The sequence below is a fragment of the Lipophrys pholis genome (genome assembly GCF_963383615.2).
Source record: "Lipophrys pholis genome assembly, chromosome: 10".
Taxonomy (NCBI): Eukaryota; Metazoa; Chordata; class Actinopteri; order Blenniiformes; family Blenniidae; genus Lipophrys; species Lipophrys pholis.
The window spans coordinates 12,080,535-12,104,347 of record NC_137640.1 but is presented as its reverse complement, the minus strand read 5'-3'; the positions used below and the strand labels follow the sequence as shown (position 1 = coordinate 12,104,347).

Here is a 23,813-nt window from a genome sequence, read left to right as displayed (position 1 = left end):
TTACAATTACAGTTCAGATCTATAGCAAACCCATACTGCATCGAAAGGTCATATGATATTTTCATTTCTGAGGCTCAAATATTTCCACTTTATTCAAAACTAGTCGGGGCTGTCTTAATGTATTCATAGTCTAAAATCATTGATATATTTTTTCTGTTTTGAGTCAAGATTCTTACTCTTGATTGGACAGATTAGAAAAAAAAGGAATGCTCAATATCTGAACTTCAAACCATTTTTCCAAAAGTTAAGGCTGACTCAAGAAAGAAAGCTTCCAGGTTTTGGTGGCCAAAATAATGAAGTAATTTAACATCGAATGATTTTTAGCTTGAAAAAATCTTGAGGTATGAAAGAAATTTGAGGTACTTTTAAAACCTCTGAAGTTAAAGTTGTGTGATATTTCACATGATTTGATGTGTTTAATTGTAGTGGAGTGTTTTAACATTTTTAAAGGTTTGTTAAGTTACAGTTTGGTTTTCAGATTTACAGTAGATCCTGTGACTGTTGCGGCTGCCTCTCTGCCTTTACATTTCTGAAGAAAAAAAACAAAAACAAATGTTGGACCGATGCAGCAAAAGCCAATTTCAGTGAAGGAAGGTCATGACTGCTGCAAGTCAGCAGAAATGTCCTCCACTCAGCAAAACAGCTTGGGCTCCGTCCAGAACGTCCTCTCACTCCTTGATTGACGACATCAGTTCTAACAGGAATGAACATGTTTTCCATCATGACTCAAGAGTAGAGAGAGAGAGAGAGAGAGAGAGAGAGAGAGAGAGAGAGAGATGATTTCGTCCTTGAAACACATTGAGATTGCTGTGTAAGTCCACTGGAGGTTCATAGAGTGTCGAGAGATTTCATGTTTTGTTAGTTTCATGGGGAATCAATACAGAAAAACACGGATCTTAATAATGGTAATAATTTATTTGTTCAGGTAGAGTAAAAGTCTTTGGCAGTGGAGAACATAAACTGAGGGTGAGAGCCATTCCAAAAGAACGGCTGCATGGAGGCAATAGATTGGGCAAACTGGGACGTCAACGTGAATCCGACAATCACCCTCCTGTGAGGAACGTTGTATTAAGTCTCTCAACCGGTTGTACAAAAATGAAATATTGGCACAATCATGGCACTATAGGAACAGAATAAAAGAAACCATCAGTCTCTGAATATTGCATTAAAAGTGGTGATGGTGGAATTAAAAGTACGATTGTTTTAGAAGTGAGGAGTCTCACCAAGAGAACAAAAACATGGGACTTTTATGTTGTTGTTTTTTTGCGCATAATGACATGAGGCGTCCCTTCAATTGTAGTAAAACCTGGCACTAAGTATTAACAATTATGTTTAAATCCCTCACAGACTCTTCAGTCTGGCATATGCTTTTGGCCTGAATTATAAAAACATAAAAAAAAAAAAGAAAAAAAAGAAGAAGAAGCAACAATTATGAACAAAAAAATAGTAACTCATTAAAGAGAAGAAGGAATGAACCGCTTACAGAGCGGTACACTTATCTTCAATTATTCACATCCCATTGGCATCTCCGACCAACTGACAAGTGCAACTCCATAGTTCATATAATGAAGGGTAAAGAGGTACAAACATGCATCCGTCTGAGACACATTATATGATGCTTTCCATTTATAAAGATACCTCACACGTCTCCATTTTTATTTTTCATTTTGTGAGGGAGCATCTGTCTGCATTGAAAGGCACCGTAAATTGCATCTCTACGCCCTAAAGACAGAGCAGGTAAGGCCATTTTTAATCGTCGCTGAGGACTTGATAAAACCAAGTGCTTGAACCCATCAGAATGCCCAGAACGCGGCATTCGTCACGCAGCTCACAATATGAGAGGGGGAGATTTAAGCGCACTTATTCTGTGCACACTGTGCACGAGCCAGACACAGACTAATGAAGGTGTCTGACTGGGGGGGGGAGAATGACATCACAGCTCCTGTTAAGTAATTAATGTCATTCAGAATACTGTTAGAGGTCCATTCACTCATCAACAAAGGCAAAAGGAGTAGATACTCAAGTCTTTTTTCTTTTGTTTGTTTCAGCGTGTCATCACTCTTCTGTTATGACAAATGTAAAGCTTCAGCTACACAGGCATCAAACAACAACAAAGAGTTCATTCAACATCACAATACTGTTGGAGGTCAGGAGTATAGCTGCTCCCACATGTGCAAAAGAAAAGAAACAAAAAAAACAGTTATAAAGAGTAGTGGCCACTTGGGGTCGCTGTTTCACTCTGTCACAGGCATCACGAGTCCTACTGGCACAGCAGTCACACTACACTTCCACAAGGTGGGGCAGACGATCGCACAGTTCAAAGAAGAGACTCCACTGCTGACAGAAGAATCAAGAGTCCAGCTGCGCCATCGCTTATGATGAACAGTCTCTTATGAATGTATCTCCCCATCCATCATCACACTCTGTATTGCCCCTGAAGTAGTGGGGTCGGGGCAGACTGCCAGGGCGCTGCAGTCCAGGGTCACAGTGTGACTTTGCTGAGTCTGAGAGAGAGGCTTGAGCGGTGCTGACTGCGGGGGAGTGTGGAGCTGCAGCGGCTACGCAGCTGGACCGGTCGACCTGCCGAGCCCCGAACACGCAGCAGGAAGTCGAAGTTGGCTGAGGTGTTCATAGCGTAAAAGACGTTGGCGTTGTCTGGAATCACCAGTTCTGAAAGGGAAGAAGACACAAGACATTTAGGAACCTGCAGTTTGGGATGTTTTAGAAATTTGACTTCATCTCAAATAACTCATCCGCGAAAAGGACGTATAATTAAAAATGTTGAACTGTGAACGAGCAGTCGTAGGTATGGTATGCTTACATTAAAAATATTCACCGACGATGGAAAACAATAAATTACACTGAAGTAAAACCAATCTGGTTCACCTCTGTCATCAGAAATGACTTGGACAAGCTCGTATCCGTCCTCTGGTTCCACGTCCAGGTTGTGCTTGGCCATCGCTCTGGAAATAACAGCCGGCGTCTTATCTTGATTGGTCAGCTGCTCAGGGGAGAACAGAATTGAAATCGTACACATTCAAAAGAAATCATGCAAAAAATCCTGCCTCTCACACGGGAATACAAAAATCCCTTTATTTCCTCACCAGTATGCTTTTGTACAGATTCCCGTTGCCCTGCTCCAGGCTGACTCTGATGATGCACGCGTCCTCGGCCTGGGTGTTATACGCTGGGGTTTGGATCGAGGAGCTCGGAGACAAAGGCGTGAGGGAGACGGAGCGTCGGTGGGTGCAGGCGGGCCCGGGAAGGGAGGGGGATGTGGAAGTCACAGTGACACTGGTTGTCGACGAGCTGGTGTCCATGGAGTGGAGTGAAGTACAGGAGGACGATTCTGATAGCTTGAGAGACGGAAGGAAAATGGCAAAGAAAAAAATTACACACACTGTCATAGCTGAACCATTGTTCTGCAATCTAATGGTCTAAACACAGGGATAGACACAGTTATAAAAAGAAAAAAGAAAAAAGGTAAAGAACGAAGATTGAAACTACTGAAGAGTGTATATTTTACAGTGAGCGATGATATAAGCTATAGTCTGAAAATGTTCTTATTATGAAATGTGGTCAATTTGAAGCATCACTACAGCATTATTTATGCATATAATATTCTGGTATTGAATAATTACCTAAAAAGCATTCAAAATTCACAAACATAATAAGGTTAAAATGTCCACCATCTTAAAATGGCACTGGGCATTTAGTAAAGGATTTGCCACAGTGAAATACAACGCACCTTGTTTTGCTGGGAGTCAGATGCGTGAGTAGGAGTGGTGAGTCCTTCACTATCTGACGGAGTGCTGGAGTCACTGGAGGACACGCTGACGGAGTCCATACTCTCCCCTGAGCTGCCAGTAGGAGGCGAGCGTGGCGTCTCTCTGACTGGGGAACTGGATGAATTACTGTCAGCTCCAAGAAACAGCCTGGATAACAGAGGAAGTGAGTTATTAGATGATAAAATAAAGAGGTTCCAGCAGAGTAGTGTACTCTCTCAATATGATATCTTCAATATGACATTCCTAACCCAAAGAGATGCACGCTGAACTTAATATCAGACCCTCCTTTATTAGATCTTATCAGCGTCTCCTCTGTGTTTGTACTCACAGGCTGAGTCTCTTCACCATGCTTTTTCGAGCTTTGGGTGTAGTTGGACTGCTGTCGCCGAGACCCTCAATCTCACAGGACAATGCATAACTGCGGGAACAAGTACAATGTCAACATGACAGATATGCATATTCTTAGTGATAAAAAATAAATAAAAAATCAGAAAAGATAATAAAGGGGGGGGCAAGAGAGCAGGTAAGGTAACAAGCACAAAGGAGCAGTGGGGAATAAAGAAATAGCATAAGATCAGCAATTAAAGACAGTAAGAAAAGAGAAAAAGAAGCTTCTTTTGTGTGTGTGAACAACAGATCCAACAGATCATGCCTCATGCAATAATCTGCTCGTTATATAAAGGGACAATGGTGATTTCAAGAGAGACGATCTCGTGAGTAAAGCAGTACCTTTCTTCCTCACTGAGCTGAGGCTGGCTCTTGAACCAGCGCAGGAACGCGGGGTCTGCAGTCAGGCAGTAGCTGTTACAGGCTGACTGGAGCAGCTTGATCTGAGCTATCACCTCAAACTCCTGCAGAGAGAAAAGAGAGGTCCCCGGTGTTATTTGAAGCTTCACTTCAAACACGCAGGCGACCACAGATCATCTGGGCTCCTCATGTGAATACAACTGGCCGGGGTATAATCATGTCATGGAGGGCGACTGAAGCCACACTCACCCTGCGTCTCTTCTCAAAGTTGATCAGACCACCCTGCGGAAGACACAAAGAGGACGCTGTCAGACCCGGCACATCACATACCAGTGGCTGCCTAGACAAACAGCATTAGGTGGACCACTGCGAAAATGGGCAGGCAAAATTCCTCACGCACTCATGGAAACTTACGCCCCAGCTTCTGACATTGGTAACACATAAGACTCTCAGATCTGTCAGAGTTGTGTAAACTCACAGACACTTGCTCCCAAATACTGACGGCACACAAAGATACACACACACACACACACACTCAGCAGGTGTTAGGTTCTTTGTTTTTTTTCTTTACCTCTACTAGATCTGGCAGGGCCGTGTCCATCATGGTCAGATCTGTCAGAAATGTTCCCAAGTAGGGTATCGTTCCTTGCATTGCTCCCTGTGGAGGAGAATCATATTTATATATTTGGCATTTAAAGAACATAAAAGAAAAGTAAATTCCCTGTGGAGCAACAGTGCAATCGTATATTTGTTTACACTGTGGTCCTCACAGATGGCCAGGCAGCTTAATGCAAGGAGAGCACATAATGCATTAAGTAAACAGAGCAAAGCATGTGGCTCCATCATTCTGGAGAGGCGAGAATTCACTTTACAGTACATTACTTAGGAGGAATGTGTTGTTTTAAAATATAAAGCTCAATTTTAGCTCTTTTAGGAGCGATCCATTTGTTGAGGTTTGCTTCTGAAGCTGCCGGTTCGCCCGCGTTTGTCTCACCATTTCCTTCTGCAGCTGGAGCCTCTTGTGGGTGCGTTTCTGGTGCTCCTTGGCACAACTCTCCAGACTGGCAAACTTTGAAGTGCCTTCCTGTAGGGCAAACAAAAATAGGTATGTTCCCCTCAGAGATATAGCCGGCGACTGAAAGATTGCTTTTAGGATTTATGGCCACAGTTGGAACTTAAATGAAAAAATACATTATTCATATCCACGCATTCTTTTCAATGGGACAACAAAGCGAGCGCTCACCCTCATGAGTAGCTCTCTGCTGGTCAGGTAGTTATTGTGGTCAGAGAAAATGTCGGAGAGCTCCTCAAACGTTTGCATGCTGTCTCTGTGTGAAAACAGATTTCGGTCGGTTAACTGGATTGAACACAACGGCTCCAACGCACGTGAAAAACAAACAGTAATGAGATCTTATTGCATTCCTCCAAATAGCTGATTCTTCTATAAAACAAAAATCAACTGAGATTATCTGCATAGCAAAGGGCTTGGAGGCTTACTTGTGCACGCAGGCCCATACTCTTTTCAGCCTGTACAGGGGATTTGACTGTAGCGCTGAGACAATGGCCCGCAGAGAGGAGAAGTTTTTTCGTATTCGACACTCCTGTTGGAAGAAAATGTACACAATGACAATCCCAACATGGCCGACAACTTCACCAGTTTTCTAGAAAAGTGAATCTGTAGCTTTTTTTCCCCCAACCTGAGCGATGTCTATCCAGCGCTGGATGATCCGTGCTCTGACATGCGGTCTGATCTGTCTGTGTTTCAGCACCGTGTTGACCACGCAGGCCGCAATAGCATTGAACTGAGTGATGGTGGCCCGGATGGTGGGAGCACTGTGCTTGTTGTGCTTCTTATCTCTCTGAGACCAAATAGAGCCCAGACAATGGTGGGGTACTACCTTTTTAAACAGCACCTGAAGCACCACACAGGGTTAAAAAAAAAGAAAAAAAAAGAAAACTGATGTTAGTATGACAACATTGACTAAACATGAAAAGAATGAAAACTATGTGACCTTTTCCCCTCCAGTTTTCCGCTGTGTTTCCCTCCACTTACTGCATCCATGTAGGTCAGTTGCTCGGCCACCAAGTCCGTCTGAAACGACATGAAGTCTTCCTGGACCTCAACTTCCACTTCCTCTTCTTCTCCGAGGCAAAAAGAACAGTTGCCCAGGAAACCGGCTGCAAAGCAAACAAGAAACAGTTTGTCACTAAACTAATTTTGGCCTCTCGGATCTTTCTTTTTTTTTTTTTTTTAATAAGCAACATCCAGGGTAACTATTCTAATGACTATATACAAGTAAACAGTACCATCAGTGTCGTCCATGCCGGCCTGACCCTGTAGCTGCTCCAGCAGTCCCTCTGCCCGTCTGAGGGTCTCCGACCCTGGTAGAGCCTTGCGTAGATACTCCATCAGTCTGTGAAGACAGGGGTAGTCTGGAGGCTCCTGGAAGTCTTCGGGACACTGGTCAAGCCAGGCACGCAAGATAGAAGCCAAGACACTACGGAAGACAGACAGGATGTTTTTGAGAGAGCTGGGAATGTCTTACAAGGAAGGTAAGTATGCAATAATGCTGAAAGTAACATTGACGTTTTATCTTTGAAAGATTCCCTGATGTAACCGACACCACTCTGCATATATAACTCACTTTCTGATGGCTCCATTGGATTCAGAACTGTGGCATCTGACCGTCTCTTGTTGGTTTTCTTCTATGCTTCCATATCTGCCGCAGGAAAACAAACATTCATAATTCATCTAACTGGAGCACACTATGCAGGTATTATTTATTCTGCATCAGTCAGATGAAGGACACCACATTGCAGTATACCTGTCAAGCAGCAGCTGCAGTACAGTCTGTGTGCTGGCGAAGGATCTGTAGGTGGAGAGGAAGATGGAGGTGTAGGTGAGGTCGTTGTCTCCGAACGCCGTCAATAACGTCTCCACCAGACGCTCCAGAGTTCCAGCCCGGATACTTCGGATTTTGCACGTCTCCAGCTGACTCACAGTGTGTCCTGGAGGTAAGCGATCGCCCTCCGCCTAAACACACACAAATATATATATTTTACTTTGTTGAAGCAGCACAAACTCACTTTTAGTTACTGGTACCGACAAGTGTCATTTTGCTTAAAATCCAAGACTAAGAATCAGTATACCCAAAATGCACTTTGGTCGTCTAGTTTGTCCTTTTCCATATACGGTGAGAAAACATGTGAAATACATTAAACACAGCACAGCGAAGATAGAATCTCTACAATAAGAATAACTCAACAATGAAGGTGTAAGAGGCTGGGAAGTCTAGGAAATGGGAACGACAATCATGACCTATATTTAGTTATGATTCCTCCAGATGTGTCCGACTATTGTTAATACAAGGGTGAGTGAGTGGTTAACACCGGCAAGGAGAGAGAAGAGGTGGCACAGATACAGAGAGAGAGAGAGAGAGAGAGAGAGAGAGAGAGAGAGAGAGAGAGAGAGAGAGGGAGAGAGAGAGAGAGACTTTAGTGTAGTTAGCACGCTATAACAGGAAAAGCTCCAATCTGCTTTTAATCACAGCGAGGCCCCTCCTCCACTGTCCTTCCAGACAAGAGAGGAGGACAAGCAGCAGGGCCAAGTACTCCCACCACTCCCATCTGATATCAGCTCAGTAAACACAATAAATATAATTGTTTATCTCTGTTAGGTGATCCACTGTACAACCACATACACAGGCTCGAACGTCTCGATGAACCAATAAATATTTGCAACCAAATCCAATGACTGCTCTTCGTATAAACAAAACACAAGCGTGGCCACTGATTAGAACTGCTTTGTTCACCGACAATCGACTGTTTATACTAATCACGCTCATGTCTTAATGGGGAGTTGTCACCACTCTCCTCTACTAAACTGGCAGTGCTGCACAGAACTGCCATATTGTTTTAATTAGCCGTGATACAGTGAGCAGTTTATCCCCATGTCAATACATCAGCACTGTCTTGAAGCCTCGGGGTATTTATACGTTTCTTTTTAATGTGCCAGTCCTTATCCACAATGCCAACTACACAGACACGAACAAGCCTACGACACAAGATCCTGGTTTTCCAGCTGAGAAAGGAAAATCCTATTTTTTTAGGTTTTTGCTGGGAAAACTCAGAAAAGACAATAAGGATAAAGCCCCCCACTTGGCTCCTCTGTACAGTATAATAATACACTCTCCAACGTCTTATTATGTTATAAAGATCCCAGTAGAGGAAACAGCAATTCCTTTTATTCAACGAAAAAATGCACAAGTCAAAGAAAAGCCCTTCGCTTTCCTTTTTTTGTCACGGCAGCATTTTGTAAAACTGTGTACACTATAATGGGGAGTGAGCAGTTTAGTTGGCAGATGGAAAAGTCAGGAAATCACATGCTCTGGCTAAACAGCCCAGTTCTGGGGAAACTGTTGGTTTTCAGCAGTCAAATAAAAAGGTGTTTGCTAATCTGGAGGATATATGGGCCAGAAGGTAAAATAATAACATATCCAGCAGGGCATAATGCAGAGAGACGTCCTAGAATTCAAAGAAAAGCTTCTTCAAACACTCGAGAGGCATTTTCTGTTTTCAAGCTGAGCAGTCTGCATGGAGCTCACTGGACTGCTTTTAGAAATCATCTGCACATGACGAAATCCCAGACTATTTACCTCAGAATCTTAACGTTAACATCTTTCACATAACAGGGTGAGAAAGTAGGGGTGGCGGCAGGGGGGGGGTTAAGGCTTTCACTGTCAGTCTACCTCACGGAGTGTTTGAAGATTGACTTCTCTCCTCTTTGACAACATTCTGAGGTTCTCAGTCTGTGTGAGACTTCAAACAGGCTCACTCACCCCCAGCCATCTTGCTCCCTTGTTGGCTGCCTGCTGGATCTGAACCCTCTTCAGTGTCACATTATAGATGGCTCCGTCCTCGACTTCCTCCCCCCAGTCCTGCACCGAGCTCTGAAAAAAGAAGACAAAAAAAAAAATAATCTAAAGAAAGGAATTCTCAACAAGACCCAGGATGAGACTCAGAACAGTCCACTGTACACAGGAGCCAAGTAAACTTTATCAAGTGTCATTTCTATCGCTTCATAAAATTGCAATTAACTATTGCAGGCCCATTTGAGAAAAACAGACTGAATTAAAAAAAAGAAAAGAACATGAATCCCCCCCCCCCCCCCCCCCCCCCCCCAAAAAAAAGAACGAGAAAAAGACTAAAGTGCAGTAAAACATCAAGAATGACCAAATTCCCAACCCCCACCCGTGCAGGCTGCCAGGCCTCACTCCCTCCTTCTCTTTCAGCTTTTACTCCCTCTTTTATTCCCTATCCATCTCTTTCACTATGTCCCTGTCTCTCTGCAGCTGAAGTCGGAGCTGGACTGCTTTCACGAAACTCAAACCAGCTTCAGATAAGAGGCAGAATGGATAAAGTCTCTTAAACAAACACCTACTTTGCAACATTTCCATCACCTTTCTCTTTCTGTTGATGTGATGTCTGTCTGTTCGTCGTACGATACAAACCAAAGGACACTGATTACAAAAGTATGTGCAGCCACATTTAAATGAACTTGTAAGACTCCGCAGATCTGTGCACAGCTTGTAACCGTGTACTTAGATGTGTTCTGTGAAGAACAGATTGAAATCAAAATACAAAACTGCTCACAGAGACAGGCTGAGCTCTACTGAGACGTCAACATATGGAGACAGAGACAAAAACACAGACATTGAGACAGGGAAGGAGGAGGACTGGCCAAATACAAGCACCACGCATGCAGTATTATGGCCAAGTCTGCACACACACAAAGATAGCGGCTGCCAAGATTACTCTCTCTTGTCCCCACTTTCATTTCCACGGCTCAATAGCAAAGTCCAGGCTATTCCCCACATAGACAGGCTGCCAGAAAACAGGTCAAGGGTCAAAGCTGATGGTAACGGGCTCAACTGTGGGTCCGGGAGGCCTGTGGCACTCAGCCATGCCGAGGCTGTGTTTTGGTTTGAACAGAAGCCTGTGGTGCAGAAATGAAAATTGAGCTCTTCAAGAAAAACAGAAAACAAAACCAAAAAAAAAAAGAGAGAGAGAGAGAAGACAAAAGTGTGAGGAAAACCTACAAGCATGTTTGTGTGCCTGCCAGTCAGAGTGAGGATTTGTCTCAATCAAGTATGCATGCCCACCCGGCTGTCCTGCTGTTTTACATCTCAATCTAAAGTTCAGCGGCACCTTTCTCCCTCGCTCAGCGAAGCTGCTGGCTGGGTGTCCGGCTGCCTGGCCTGGAGACAGATAAATACATCAGTGCATGAGTCATCCAGTCCACACACTCCCAAAACAATAGCAGGAGGTCTCTGTGCAGGCTGGCTGCTGGGCTGCTGAGTTCAGTCTGTAAACACTGCCTGCTTTTTTTTTGTTGTCAGCAGCAGAGCTCGATTTGAATTCGCTGAGCTGGATGATTCTGAAATCATACACACTTTTTTTGTGGGAGTTTGCAAAAAATGTTTTAAAACAAGTATGAGATTGCTATATTTCTATTCAGTAGAAACCAGTCAGTGAAATGCAGGACTGCCAAATAACTTAGACAACAGATGATAATGACATTACATGTGGCAAAACATTTGAAAATGAGAATGTCCCTACAGAAGATGCTCAAAAAAAGCACCAATGGAGGACACCAAGCTGAGTGTGGAGGTAAGAAATGCCCTACAAGTGTAGGTGATATTGGTGTGAAATAGTACCCCGGAGATAACAGGAACAACAGTTGTGTTTCCTTTGCTCGGTCGCAGCGGGGAGGCGGTGATCCCCCACCCCTCAACAATGGTCCTCTCTCTGATGCTCAGTGACCCCGAGACTCAACTTTTAAGATCCGTCACAACCGAGTGGGAAAAGCTGCTTATTTTCCCTTCTTGTTATTTATTTATTTGGAATCACATCCTCTTTTCTTTTTTTTTTCTTCTTTTTTTTTTTATGCGTCCCAATCTTTGAGCGACTTGTTGAAGCACCAGCTGGATTTGGAACCGAGCAAAAACAATTGAAAGTGGGTGTTCAGGCCCCAAACCCCATTACCCCTCCTCCTCTTCCTCCTCCTCCTCCTCTTCTTTTCCCCGTTATCCGCTACTTTCCCAAGCCTACAAACACACCCCCCCCCCCCCCACCACCCACCCACCCCCTCCAACGCCACAAACAACGGAGCGCGTGCAGCAGAAGACGGAGCGCCGCGCGACCTGCAGACAAAACAATCCCATATTTACCATTTTAGTTTTCCAGGCGAACTTCATGGTGAGCGTTTCTCTCATGATCCGAGGACGGCATGAGAGCTCGAGAGTAATCCAACAAGGAACGGAAGGAAGAAAAGAAAAAAGTCCCTTAAAAAAAAGGGAGAGTAGTTCAATCAAATCCAAACCCTGGTTGAATTTCTTCGTCTCCTTTTTTTTTTTTGTTGTTGCTACAAACACACGAGTCCTCTCTTCTGTAAACTCCAAATCCTCCTCCTGTGTCTGTCAGCAGGCTCTCCCTCTTCTACTGAATGACCGAACTCCTCCTCCTCCTCCTCTCACTCACAACAGTTCAATTTAAACTCCTCCTCCAACTCCTCTTTTTTTTTTTTGTCCGTCTTTCAGTCTGACAACAATGTGCGCACTCATACGCATGGTTGTGGTTGATATTTGCGCAACAGACACATACAAGAACAGATCAATCCGTTTCCAGTGAAACTGGTGGAAAGTGTAGATTTGTCTCTTTTGTGAGGTGGTGGTTGTTTGTGTTTAATTTTTTATCTTGTATCAAAAAAATGGTGAACGGATTTTACTTTCATAGCTTCTCCACTGCACTGACACTCCAACCTGTGGGCTTTGGGATGGGGAATCGAACCTGCAACATTCTGATTGTGCGACAAGCACTCTACCAACAGATACTTCTTCACCTTAGTCGTTCACAATATAAAATGGTGACGATAAATGCTAAATGTCTTTTAGAGTTTAATGTTATTGTGACGTCGTAAATTGCTGACTGATTTTAAGGTTTGTTCGTTTTTTCAGTATTTCTCGACGTTTAAATCAAATTAGTTTCTTGTAAAAACAAAATTAACTTTTTTAATAATCCAATTTTGAAATCATTATTCAGATTATAACTATAATTTTGAGTTGTCTCGATGTTACCACAGGGGTCCTTTGTTTGTCAATCATACAGATATCAACAGAGTTGTTTATCTCTTAAAGAACCCTTTTCTACACTGATTCTACAGTATGTCCTAATCAAATTTTTAGTTTTGCGTTACTTATACCTTTCTAGCCATTAAATGTGCCTTTCTTAACCTTCAGTGTGGGGCAGCCAGGCATGTTAGGTGCTGAGGTGACCCCCTGCAAAAGGCAGCAGTCAAATAGAAACTTTCTGCTTTACCAATGTTTGTAAATTGTAAATAGACAGAAAAAGTGTGTATTATGACATACATGATAAATGAATTACTTAACTTACATAATAAATTGTCATGACTCACATGGCAACACAAAGCAAAGTTATTGCTTTTCTAAAACGGTGAGTTTTCACACCTTGTATTTTGTTTTGGCCTTCATAAATCTGAGCCATAAATGTTCAACTACCAGTCTGACTATGTTTATTTCTGCGTGTGATGATGTGAAACTACACAGAATGAGTTGAAGCTATTATGCCAAATAAATCCGTTTGGTATGTGAGATGTGTAGTGGACACTATAATTCACTACAAAGCTGTGTAAAGCAAAAGTTCAATCAATGTAGGGTCATTGCCACAAGAGAAGCTTCAGATATGAAAAATAAACTTGATAATTCCAATGGCAACAAATGTATTATTATTATTATTATTATTATTATTATTATTATTATTATTATTATTATTATTATTATTATTATTATTATTATTATTATTATTATTTTTATTAAAGTTAATATACAGATGTTATATAAGGGCTTGTAGCCGAGTCTGAGTTGTGAAGCAGCTGCAGCCTTGTGGTCCCTGTACGGGACAATGCAAGGAAAGCTGTGGATGCCGTCAGCAGTACTGTGCATTGTCAGTGAGAGGAGAGGAGAATAGGCCGAGTGTGTGAGAGTGACCAACACTGTTTCCACTGTCAATGTGTCGGTACACGTACTCAATGTGCCCACTCGTGTGAACAAACGGGAAGATGAGAATCAAGTGGAGACTTTGTGAGGGGTCCTTTTGTGTGGTAAACACATCCAGAATGTGAGCAAGCAGTGGTTCATAAATTTAAAAGTCCATTACTTCCACTAACGAAATGCCAAGCTGCTGATCCAGAGTCATGCGGCCAGTCAGGAGGAGACAGTGGGAACCTTATGACGCTTCATTGTCATCTAAGTTCATCGGGAGATATGGACCTGCTGTGGCCCCCTTTTCAATATTGTGTTTGCGTATGTGTGTGTTCATGGTTCCCATAACACTGACATGTAACTCAAACGTCATACTCAGCATCACTGGGTTTACGGTGCCACAAAACACACAAACGCACGTGTACCCACACAACAAGGTCTCCACGTTACTTCGAGTGCACTGAAAGGCCAGGGAAGCCTGAGAGTGAATCTCAGTCCGTGTTCCTTTACATGTCGTAATCGTACAGGATCATTTTTCCTCGTACTGACACTTCAGCCATGCAGCATATCTGGCCCAGGTCCAGTTCCCAGACTGAGCTGGCCTGGTGTACACTTGGTTCTTCAAAACTCTGGGAAGCCCAGAGGGGCAGTGGGAAGGTTGCGACCCCAGACGACCTCCATCTAAGCCCCTGGGGGAACAGGAGCATCGGTCCGATCGTGGGAGTGATGTCACTTCTCCGTACAAACAAGACGTCTGACAAATGTGACAGCTGTTGCTCTGTCTGATGGATGACCAGCTGAATACGTGCATCTTTGGATGGATCGCTTGGGATCAAAATCAGAAATGGATTTTCCTCATCCTGAAATGAATGGTTTTTTTTTTTAAAATTGCATTCTAATTGCATTATCATAAAGGCAGTGTCTGTATTTCCAAGTAGAATTTCAATAAATGTAAGAACAGTTTTGAAATGTAAGTCAATCCAAATCCTTCCGCCCAAATCCATTGATCCGTTGAATCAAATTTTCAGGAAATATGCTAATCTGCTTTCTTAGACCCATGAGGAGTTTGGTACCAGTGTTGATCAGTAGCCTACACAACATTGGAGGCTGAAGTTGGCAGACTTATTATAACGAGTAACAAATCCAAACTGGGTTCATTTTAAAATGTGTGTAGAATTCATCTGTAGATTAAGGCTGATATAAATATGATGCTGATTTATGTTAATGCACATTGTTGATAATTGTATTTTCCTGTAGAGTGATATGGTCAATTCTTTTTTCAAGTTTGTTTTTCCACTTTCCGGCTACTGATGTAACACACAAGAAAAGCCCTTGATAAGAGCAACTTTTTTTCTTCTTCTTTTTTTAATAATACGTTTCCATTATTTGACTTTCCAAGTACTCGCTTCTCTGTTCCACGGTCAGATCTACAGTACCGACAAAAAGGGGACAAAAACAGGAGGAGCGCTGCTCGTACTGTTATTGCACCACAGTGGGGAAAAACGCACATTCCAGGAAATCTCCCACTTCCTGCCTCCAGCCTCCTGACTCCAGTGAGGCTGCTGTCCTCATACCTGACTGGTTTGGGAGCCTCACCGGCCTGGAGCACAGTCATAAAAGCAGACCAATAAGGAGGAGAGGAGAGGAGAGGAGAGGAGAGGAGAGGAGAGGAGAGGAGAGGAGAGGAGAGGAGAGGAGAGGAGAGGAAGAATTGTGACACCAAGGAGAAGCAGATTAAAGGAAAACAACACAGAGAAACCAGAAGCAAACCACAGATACACAAGGGAAAAACAACAATTGAGATCCTGAGTTGTGTAATTTCTCTGTGTTTACAGACCAGACAAGGAGGTCAAGTATCAAAGACAGTGCAGCACAGCGTGGAGATTAACTTGGGAGCGCGTTATCTCTGCAGTGAGATGGAGACAGACAGGAGAAGGTTCACGGCACAGTAAGAAGCTGAGAGGATCCACGCAGGCGGACAGACGAGCGTGATGCAACCCCACCGTCTTGGGTCCACAGAAAAACGTCATTTCAACATTTCAGATCGGAAAGAGACGTCTTGCTCTTCCTCTCAAGTAAACAGAGAAGAGAGTCACCATTTCTTCCCATTCAGAGGAGTATCGGCTGTGAGTAAAGCCACTGGAAAGTTTCTGTACAAAATTAACACTTGGGAAGACGTTTCCTGGTATCTTATCTGGGTCAAAAGTCTCAATATGTTCATTCCCATTTTTGTTTGTCCATTCCTCTGGTCTTATGCACACTTATCTATGCGCAGCCAGTTTCATGTATTTATCACACTTGCATTTCACTCTTTGTTGATTTGTGGTTGGTGGGTTTGTGTTTCTAAAGCATGCTTCCCAGTAGAGGGCAGAGTTCATAAACCGCTTGTGTTTATCCAGAGTCAGCAGAGGTTTGAGTAAGGACCAGGCCAGAGCAAGAAAAACATATAGATATGATGGTTTGATTTATAGTACAGAGATCAGCAGGATCTGCTATGGCTGAATATAATCCTCAGATGAGACAATCAAAGAAGCTTAAGTAGGTCATTCAGAGGCAACACTGTCAGGAAAAGCCCACATTGTTTTGACTTACCAAGGTGCAAGATGTTTTGTGGGTCTGATAGTGAAAACAGTAAAAATATAGAGAGATACGTGTTCTAAAAACAAACACTTTTCTCTCTGTCTTTCTCTCTCTGCTCGGTCAACTGGGTCCTTTGTTCAAACGGCCACATTAAAGCACTGTCTGCTTCGCTCCTTCCCACTCTCCCTCTTCTCTTATGTCATGTCTCTGCTCCCCTTGGATCTATTGTCCCGGCTGTTGTGGGGCTCTTGCTCGCTTTTCTCTTTCTCTCTCGAGAAGGGTGACATCATTAGTTTCCAGTAAAGTCCAGAAACCCCCTTCCCCCAGCGCACTCCACATCCAAGCCAGACTAACGCAGGCTTCAAGGAAAAGTTTTAGTTCAGTCCAGGTGTTTCATTATCACCAACAATACCAAACCATGCAGAGACGCAAGGAAAATACTCGACAGACACGCTTTTGTCAGCCTCCATATGGGGTCAGTCGGACCGTTGCACTAAAGCAGGGATAATCCACTCTTAGCTATGATGACTCAGATGCCAGTTGTTACGATGATTTCAGGTGTCCCTGTATTTAAGTTAAAATAAATAAGAGGAGTCCCAGCACACCCTCCCCCAAAGGGCCTCAACCCTGACGCCCCCCAGAGATCTAAGCCCTGCTAAGCCTAGAATGAATCGGTCTGGACTGGGTTGGTTGTCTGTCTGACCCCCCCCCCCCCCCCCCCCCCGCCTGCTAACTTGCACCCCACCCCATAAGAGCAACACCATCTGTTGCCCTGCAAATACATACTACTGAAGCTGTCACAAATGCAACAAAAACAACATGAGGTATCCATCAAAACAGTAAGATACGGGTGACAACTGCTTCCTTGCAAAACCTGACAGCGACTAGAAACCTTCAAAACTCTAAAGCCGCTTGTAAACGTAGAAGTTAGAGTGTGCAAATCAATATGACTATTTGCATGCATACAATAAGCTGATATTTCTGTTAAATACACCGTAAAACTGAATACACCGCTTTTCTTTCTATTTCTGCACAAAAACATGCAGTACTAACATAACTGTTAACATAATATTGACCAAAAAAAAGAAAACTACAAACATATTCACTTCCGGAGCAATATGAGCAAGACATATATATTTCAAAAAATTGTAAGTTTGTTGATGCAGGAAGTTCTATAGTTACTTTAATTGTTTGTTTATGACTCAGCAGAGTTGTTATTGTTGGGAAACTGCTGACACAAGGATCATTTGCATGCTGACCACTCATATTCATAACTGAGCCCCTAGCTTTACTGAACACACACACACACACACACACACACACACACACACACACACACACACACACACACACACACACACACACACACACACACACACACACACACACACACACACACACACACACACACACACACACACATAAATGCCAGCTTGATCCCAGTCATGCGTCATGGCTCACGCTGCATGCCCTGCCTGAGCGGGAAACAGAGAAGGGATTTTGGTGCATGTGTGCGCTGGGTGGGAGGGCACGTGTGCACATGGACACACACAAAGGGACACACGCATGCACCCGCACACGCATGCACCCGCACAAGCATGCGTGTGCCCCACTTAGCCCTTACATATCTGTAAAAGGATGAAAGGGTTCAGGGTTTTGTTCTTCAGAAGATATTGTGAACCCCAGACATGTGGTGTGCTGCATTCATTTCCTGCAGACCTACTCTAACCTCAACCACAATCATTACTCTATCACACATGCTTAATGTTAACCTAAAATTAAGTTCAAACCCAGTCTCCTTTTATCGTGGCATAATAAAGGACATGTTTTATATTGTGCCCATGCCTGGACCACCTGCTTCATATGAACCCAAATCTAAGCTTTTTTCTAACCCTGGATACAATCCTAACCTTAAAATTTGCTTTTTGTCACCATAAACGTAACATATAAAGATAATATATTTAGGTCTCCACAATGATGTAAACACACACACACACACACACACACACACACACACACACACACACACACACACACACACACACACACACACACACACACACACACACACACACACACTCTAAAGCCCTCTAATAACTAAAATTCAGATCGGTCCCCACAAAGCTGGTAATATAAGATGTACAGCCATATAAACAGACACACACAAAGCTGCTCCTGTGGTGCTGTTACCCTGGGATGGACATCTGAGTGGCAGGGACAATGCCTGCGGTATTGACTTTTCACACCAGTCCCATTATGTGACCTAATTAGACCCAAGATCACAATATGAACCTTAACAAAGCTGCCGGCGACCAGACAACTTGACACCCAGTTGGTCACTGGAGCTTGTGAGCAACATTTTAAGTGGTCAGTCGAATAAAAGGAAGACACAGACCTGTTTTTGTCGAAAACAGACGTCTGGTACCTTGTGAATCCGGTAAATGGGGACAAAAAACAGACAAACATGAATGGATTCAAGTTCACCATTGAACCATGAATTATGTTTTTTTTTTATTATTATTTCTAACAAGGTCAATAAGAAACCAATAAATACCTGCTTCCTGTCTTGCCAGCTGTGCTATATTTGAACTGGGAAAATGTCAATGTCATAAAGTTGGTGTTTGAACGAAGCATACTGAGTTTTGTTTAAACTCAGAAAGGAACAGGTCAAAGGCCTTGAAAACTAGTCTCATCTGGATGAAAGAGACTCTCAACTGTTGAAATTGTTGTCCAAGTCATCAAAACACATGACAAGCAAAGTCAAAACTTTGAACATGGAAACACACTGAGACGTCACAGAGCTTCGGCATGAAACGTGAACTTCTCTATTCAAAAAGACAAGAAAGAGGAAGAAGGAGTGCTAACTCAGCTTTCTCACTTTCTTTCAATGGAAAACACGCATTCATCAAGAATCTCTGAACAACCCCCCCCCCCGCTTCCTTCTTTGTCCTTGTTTTCCCTGTATAAAGTCACTTCTGCCTTTTCAGTGAATGGCAAGTCGAGGTTATTGAACTGCCAGCTTGTTATTGTCACCCAACGGGTGTGAGAGCGTGGCTGATAGTGCCTCTGCTGGGCTTTTTATTGACGGGAGCCTGAAGCTTCATTATACTGTCCTGTCCCTCGCTGAAAGAGGAGAACGTAAAGCAGCACTGCAGACCTCAAAATGTAGCCAGAGCAGTAACATTTACAGTGACAGCCAATTTAGCTTTGTGCAATTACAGAAACTCAGTTTTGTGCAACAGGATTCAAAATTCCAGTCATGCTTTTCAACTCTGTCTCTCACAGATCGTCCGAATGACTGTGTTTACAAGGAGCATTTTATAATTGTTTTTTTTTTTCTATCATCAGTTTAAATGTTTCTTGTGTGATGTTCATTATCCTCTGTGGACTCCCGATGATGGCTTACACCTCAGCAGTTATTCCTTATCCCTGACCTGAACTGTGGACCTGACAGCTGTCCATAAATGCACTGCAGGGTGATTACAGTCAGTCCGTTCCCTGCTTTTATGACGGCTATGGTTTCATAACCTTGTGTAAGTAATCAAAAACACGATGGGACGGTCCAGAAGCTTCGGAGACGGGACAGAATTCTGTGTGCTGATAAAAACCCATTATATATTTTTTTCCTTCGTTAACTTACATAACTGTATGAAAAAATGTTTATCCTCCTATAAAAACACATTTATAACTCTGTATTCCAACCGTGAAGGCAATCACAGATTTAACAATGTACAAAGTAAAGCAGTCACACGGATGAGCATCTGACAGGCTGATCTAATGCAACGTGAGCGTTTAGTGAGGGTGAGTGTGTCTGTAAGTTAACCGTCTGTCTCCTCGCTCCCTCACTCAAACAATTGACGGAAACAGTGCAGTGAGATGGGGGCGACACATCGGCCAGGATGTCAGATAAGCCGGGAAAAGGATGACTTTACCAACGCTTCGACTCAAAACATACATAAAAGGATCAAAGCCTGAAAGTTGCTTCACTGAAATGTTCATTTCATAAAGGACTTGTTGCTATTCACTGTGGTTTTCTCATCCAAAGTTAAACTTGGACCTCCTTGAAGGTGAAACCCTCAAGAAAATAAAACACCAAAGCATGAGCTGCCCGTTCTGCTAACGTATATCTTGTAATTTGAAAACATGTCCTTCAAAAACAGCAACTGTTATCCGAACGTTATGACATTGAACCGACGAAAATACCTCTGATTGTACCGGGTGAAAATAAATCCCTCTAAAACAAAAAAGATTGTTTTAACTACTTGGACTTAATGCAATGAGTACATCCTCACAAAAAAGTAAACATAAGCAAAACATTAAAAATATATATAATTAGGGTAAAACAACAATAAATACAACTAACCAGTCCAGCACTGCACTGCTACCAATCAATCAAACTTTTAGCAAATAATCAGCGGATTCAAATGAATTTAGCAGAGTCGAATATGCTCCTGGCACAACCTGCTTCACTCACACTGTATTTGACTTGTCCTCAGTGTGAAGAGTTGAGTCTAATTTGCTTTTAGCAGCTATAAAGTATATAAAGTATAACCAAGGAATGCGTATATCAGGGAGGAATGGATACCTAATGAAGCTCCTGCAGCGTGCCCTTGGTGGATCTACATAGTTGCTGAGTATCAAGCTTGAAAGACTTTATCAGGCTGCCAACTGAGATATTGAAATACAATATATTAGACTGACATAAATGAATAACAACTATGAAGAGGATAAATATTCAGCAATAAAATCTATGAATAAAGTGTTGTTTTTAATTACAAAGTACAAACTACACAGAGAAAAACAATCCATCTATGTTTCCTTTGAGGTGCCCATGGTACACTACGTGAGGTACAAATATGTTATGGGTATTTAAAGTCCATCGGGGATATCATGCAGTTTTAGCACCGTAGCATGACTTCTGTGCCTTGCTCAAGGATGGTTCAGCGCACCAGTTTGCAGACCTCAGCCTCTCTATTCATTCAGTATCTGTGTGCAATTTTAAAACGCCTAAAGAATTTTCACTTTGGCCTCAATGCCGCAAGTGTGCACATGTGAACAATTAGCCACAGCTAAGCTGGAATAAGCTGTGGACGCAGGTTGTGTTCTCGTAATCACATCATTGCGAGGAATCCGTGACCTCACAAGCAAATGAAATCCTGATAAATAACAACGCGCAAACTCCGTAATGTGTTCAACACTTTCTTCTGTCACGTATAAAAAGGTCATTGCCTTTTCTGAAGTAAAATGAGTATTGGCCTGACTGTAAACTCTGACCAGTCTGCAACACACACACACACACACACACACACACACACACACACACACACACACACACACACACACACACACACACACCATTAAGCGGTAGTTACAGTGAATTACTGTCTTTCATAAGAGGTCAGCTGTTTTCTGGACAGTGTCATCAAAGGTTACAGTCACATTTGTGATGAGTTTTCATTTTTGGGGGGAGAATTGTTGGCGTATTGCATCAATTCAATCAGTCCAACAGAGGAACTGAAAAACTGGATATTCATTTATTTTTTTTAAAATGGCATGAAAAACCAAAGGTGGTTTGTGTATTGAACAGCCTTTTACTAACGTTACATTACAACAGTGGTTTGTGTATTTTTTTGTTGGGGGGGCTGCTGAGATACAGGATGTTTAGCCCATCTGTCCATCCAGGACACAGCTGCCAAGTCCCAGCCGGACACAGATTTGCTTTTATTTACTCTTCAACTGTAGTCATAAGCAGATCAATTGTTTTTATTTTCACGATAGACATCCCACGAAAACAGACCTTGGAGGCTTGAAAAACACCTCCACCATCTCTCATGTCTTTCACTGTCTATCATCATTGTCATTCCTCTCTGAGATCTGAGGGTTTGTTTTGTTTTTTTTATCCAATCTCCCGACCTTGAAGAAACAGTCTAACCTTTACCACCAAAATAAACTTCCCACACTCCAAACAACAGAAAGGCACAGGAAGGCCACTCTTGTGAAGGCCGACATCTGCCAAATTGTTTTAGGAGACTGGAAGTACCTGCGCTCCCCAGGAATAGAAACAGAACACAATACACACAGGGCTGACAGACATAACTATGGTGCCTTGTACTGAGTGTGCTGTACTGACCCAGTGGTGAGGGCTGCTCTCTGGGGAGCGAGGCTGGTACCTCTGCAGGGACACGCCACCTTCCCCTTCCAGTAGTAAGGAGCAGTCCAGGTTGAAGCAGTGCTGGGGGCCCCCGGGCCAGGGCAGCAGGGTGGCCAGAGGGTACTGGGAGATCATGCTGACTGCCTGCATCAGCGGCAGGGGTGACAAGGAGGGCAGGGCATAGTCCAGTCAGGACGGCAGAGCGGTGGAGACGTCCTCAGCAGAAAATGTAGAAATACGCCTTGACGGGTAGATATCTGTGTCCTCTTCTCAGGTGTAACTGATGAAAACTCACTTCTGAAGTTGTCCACCTCAGTCCTCTCTCTTCCTGTTCCTCCTTATTCTCTTCCCATCACAAACCACTACTGTCTTGCTTTTCTGGTTTCTGTCCCCTCTCCTCCAAGCACACATCCAACTCAGCCTGCAACAGCTCCTGCCCGTATGAGTGATTTAAGTCTATTGTCTCTCTCTCTCTCTCTCGCTCTCTCTCTCTCTCTCTCTCTCATTCCCTCCTCACTCTTACATTCATCACACTCAAAGGGGGAGGAGTTGTGAGTACGCGGTCCTGCCCCCCCATCCCCCACCGAACCCTCTCAAAAACTAAAGAGTACATCAATGATCAAGTTCTTTGTTTTAAAAAGTATTGAAAAGCAGGAGAGCTGATATATAAAGGAGGACAACAAAGAGAAACAACAGCAGATCTTTTTATTTCCCAGGATGTATGACCTTTTCCCTTCAGTGTTTGTGGAACATTACTTTTCAAGTCCTTGTTGTCTTTGATATATATTTTTAAATCTATAATTAGTTTTTTAAGTGATTGATTTTTCTCCCTTTAAGTTCTTCTGCTAATTGTTGCTGGAAATGTTGAGTCTCCTGATGATAGGATGTGATACCGAGACATCGTCTGGACGTATACGCAACAAGAACGGGAGTCCACATGAGTGCATGGTTTCGTAAAGTTACAATTTCAACCCTCTGATAAGCAGTGCAAGCTTGGTGACATTCAAGACAGCAGGGCAAAGGTCAAACCATTATAAATGTGTAACAATCGTGTGTGCGCGCGCGCGCACGTGTGTGTGTGTATGTGTGTGTGTGTGTGTGTGTGTGTGTGTGTGTGTGTGTGTGTGTGTGTGTGTGTGTGTGTGTGTGTGTGTGTGTGTGTGTGTGTGTGTGTGTGTGTGTTTTGATCAGGTTTGAGGTAGAATCAAAAAGCAGTCATGTGTAAAGCACCGAAAAGAGGATTAGCTGGGACCAGGCGGTGCTGCACCATGCGCGCGCACACACACACACACACACACACACACACACACACACACACACACACACACACACACACACACACACACACACACACACACACACACACACACACACACACACACACACACACACACACACACACACAGTGGCCATTAGTTAATATCAAACAAGGTATGATGAAAGTTGCTACCTCCCATTTGAAGCTGCTGCAGAAAACTTTGCATCCGG

The 23,813-nt window shown here is 43.2% G+C and overlaps 1 protein-coding gene across 2 annotated transcripts; it reads right to left on the bottom strand.

The window, feature by feature from the left end:
• Window positions 1-897: 897 nt before the first annotated feature.
• rgl1 (ral guanine nucleotide dissociation stimulator-like 1) lies at window positions 898-22,743 on the bottom strand. 2 transcript variants are annotated; one of them, XM_080473957.1, is made up of 18 exons: window positions 22,305-22,743; window positions 9,374-9,484; window positions 7,361-7,569; window positions 7,181-7,255; window positions 6,843-7,033; window positions 6,589-6,713; window positions 6,233-6,448; window positions 6,033-6,136; window positions 5,779-5,863; window positions 5,530-5,619; window positions 5,107-5,193; window positions 4,785-4,817; window positions 4,518-4,639; window positions 4,117-4,206; window positions 3,749-3,935; window positions 3,105-3,356; window positions 2,887-3,001; window positions 898-2,670 (listed from the first exon to the last, which is right to left on the bottom strand). In XM_080473957.1, exons 1-18 carry the CDS (start codon window positions 22,473-22,475, stop codon window positions 2,483-2,485), a joined length of 2,451 nt encoding a protein of 816 aa, XP_080330083.1. In that variant the 5' UTR covers window positions 22,476-22,743; the 3' UTR covers window positions 898-2,482. The 2 variants fall into 2 exon arrangements, with proteins under 2 accessions (XP_080330083.1, XP_080330084.1); XM_080473958.1 differs by lacking the exon at window positions 22,305-22,743 and adding an exon at window positions 11,765-12,061 and having other exon boundaries at window positions 899-2,670.
• Between the last annotated feature and the right edge of the window lie 1,070 nt (window positions 22,744-23,813).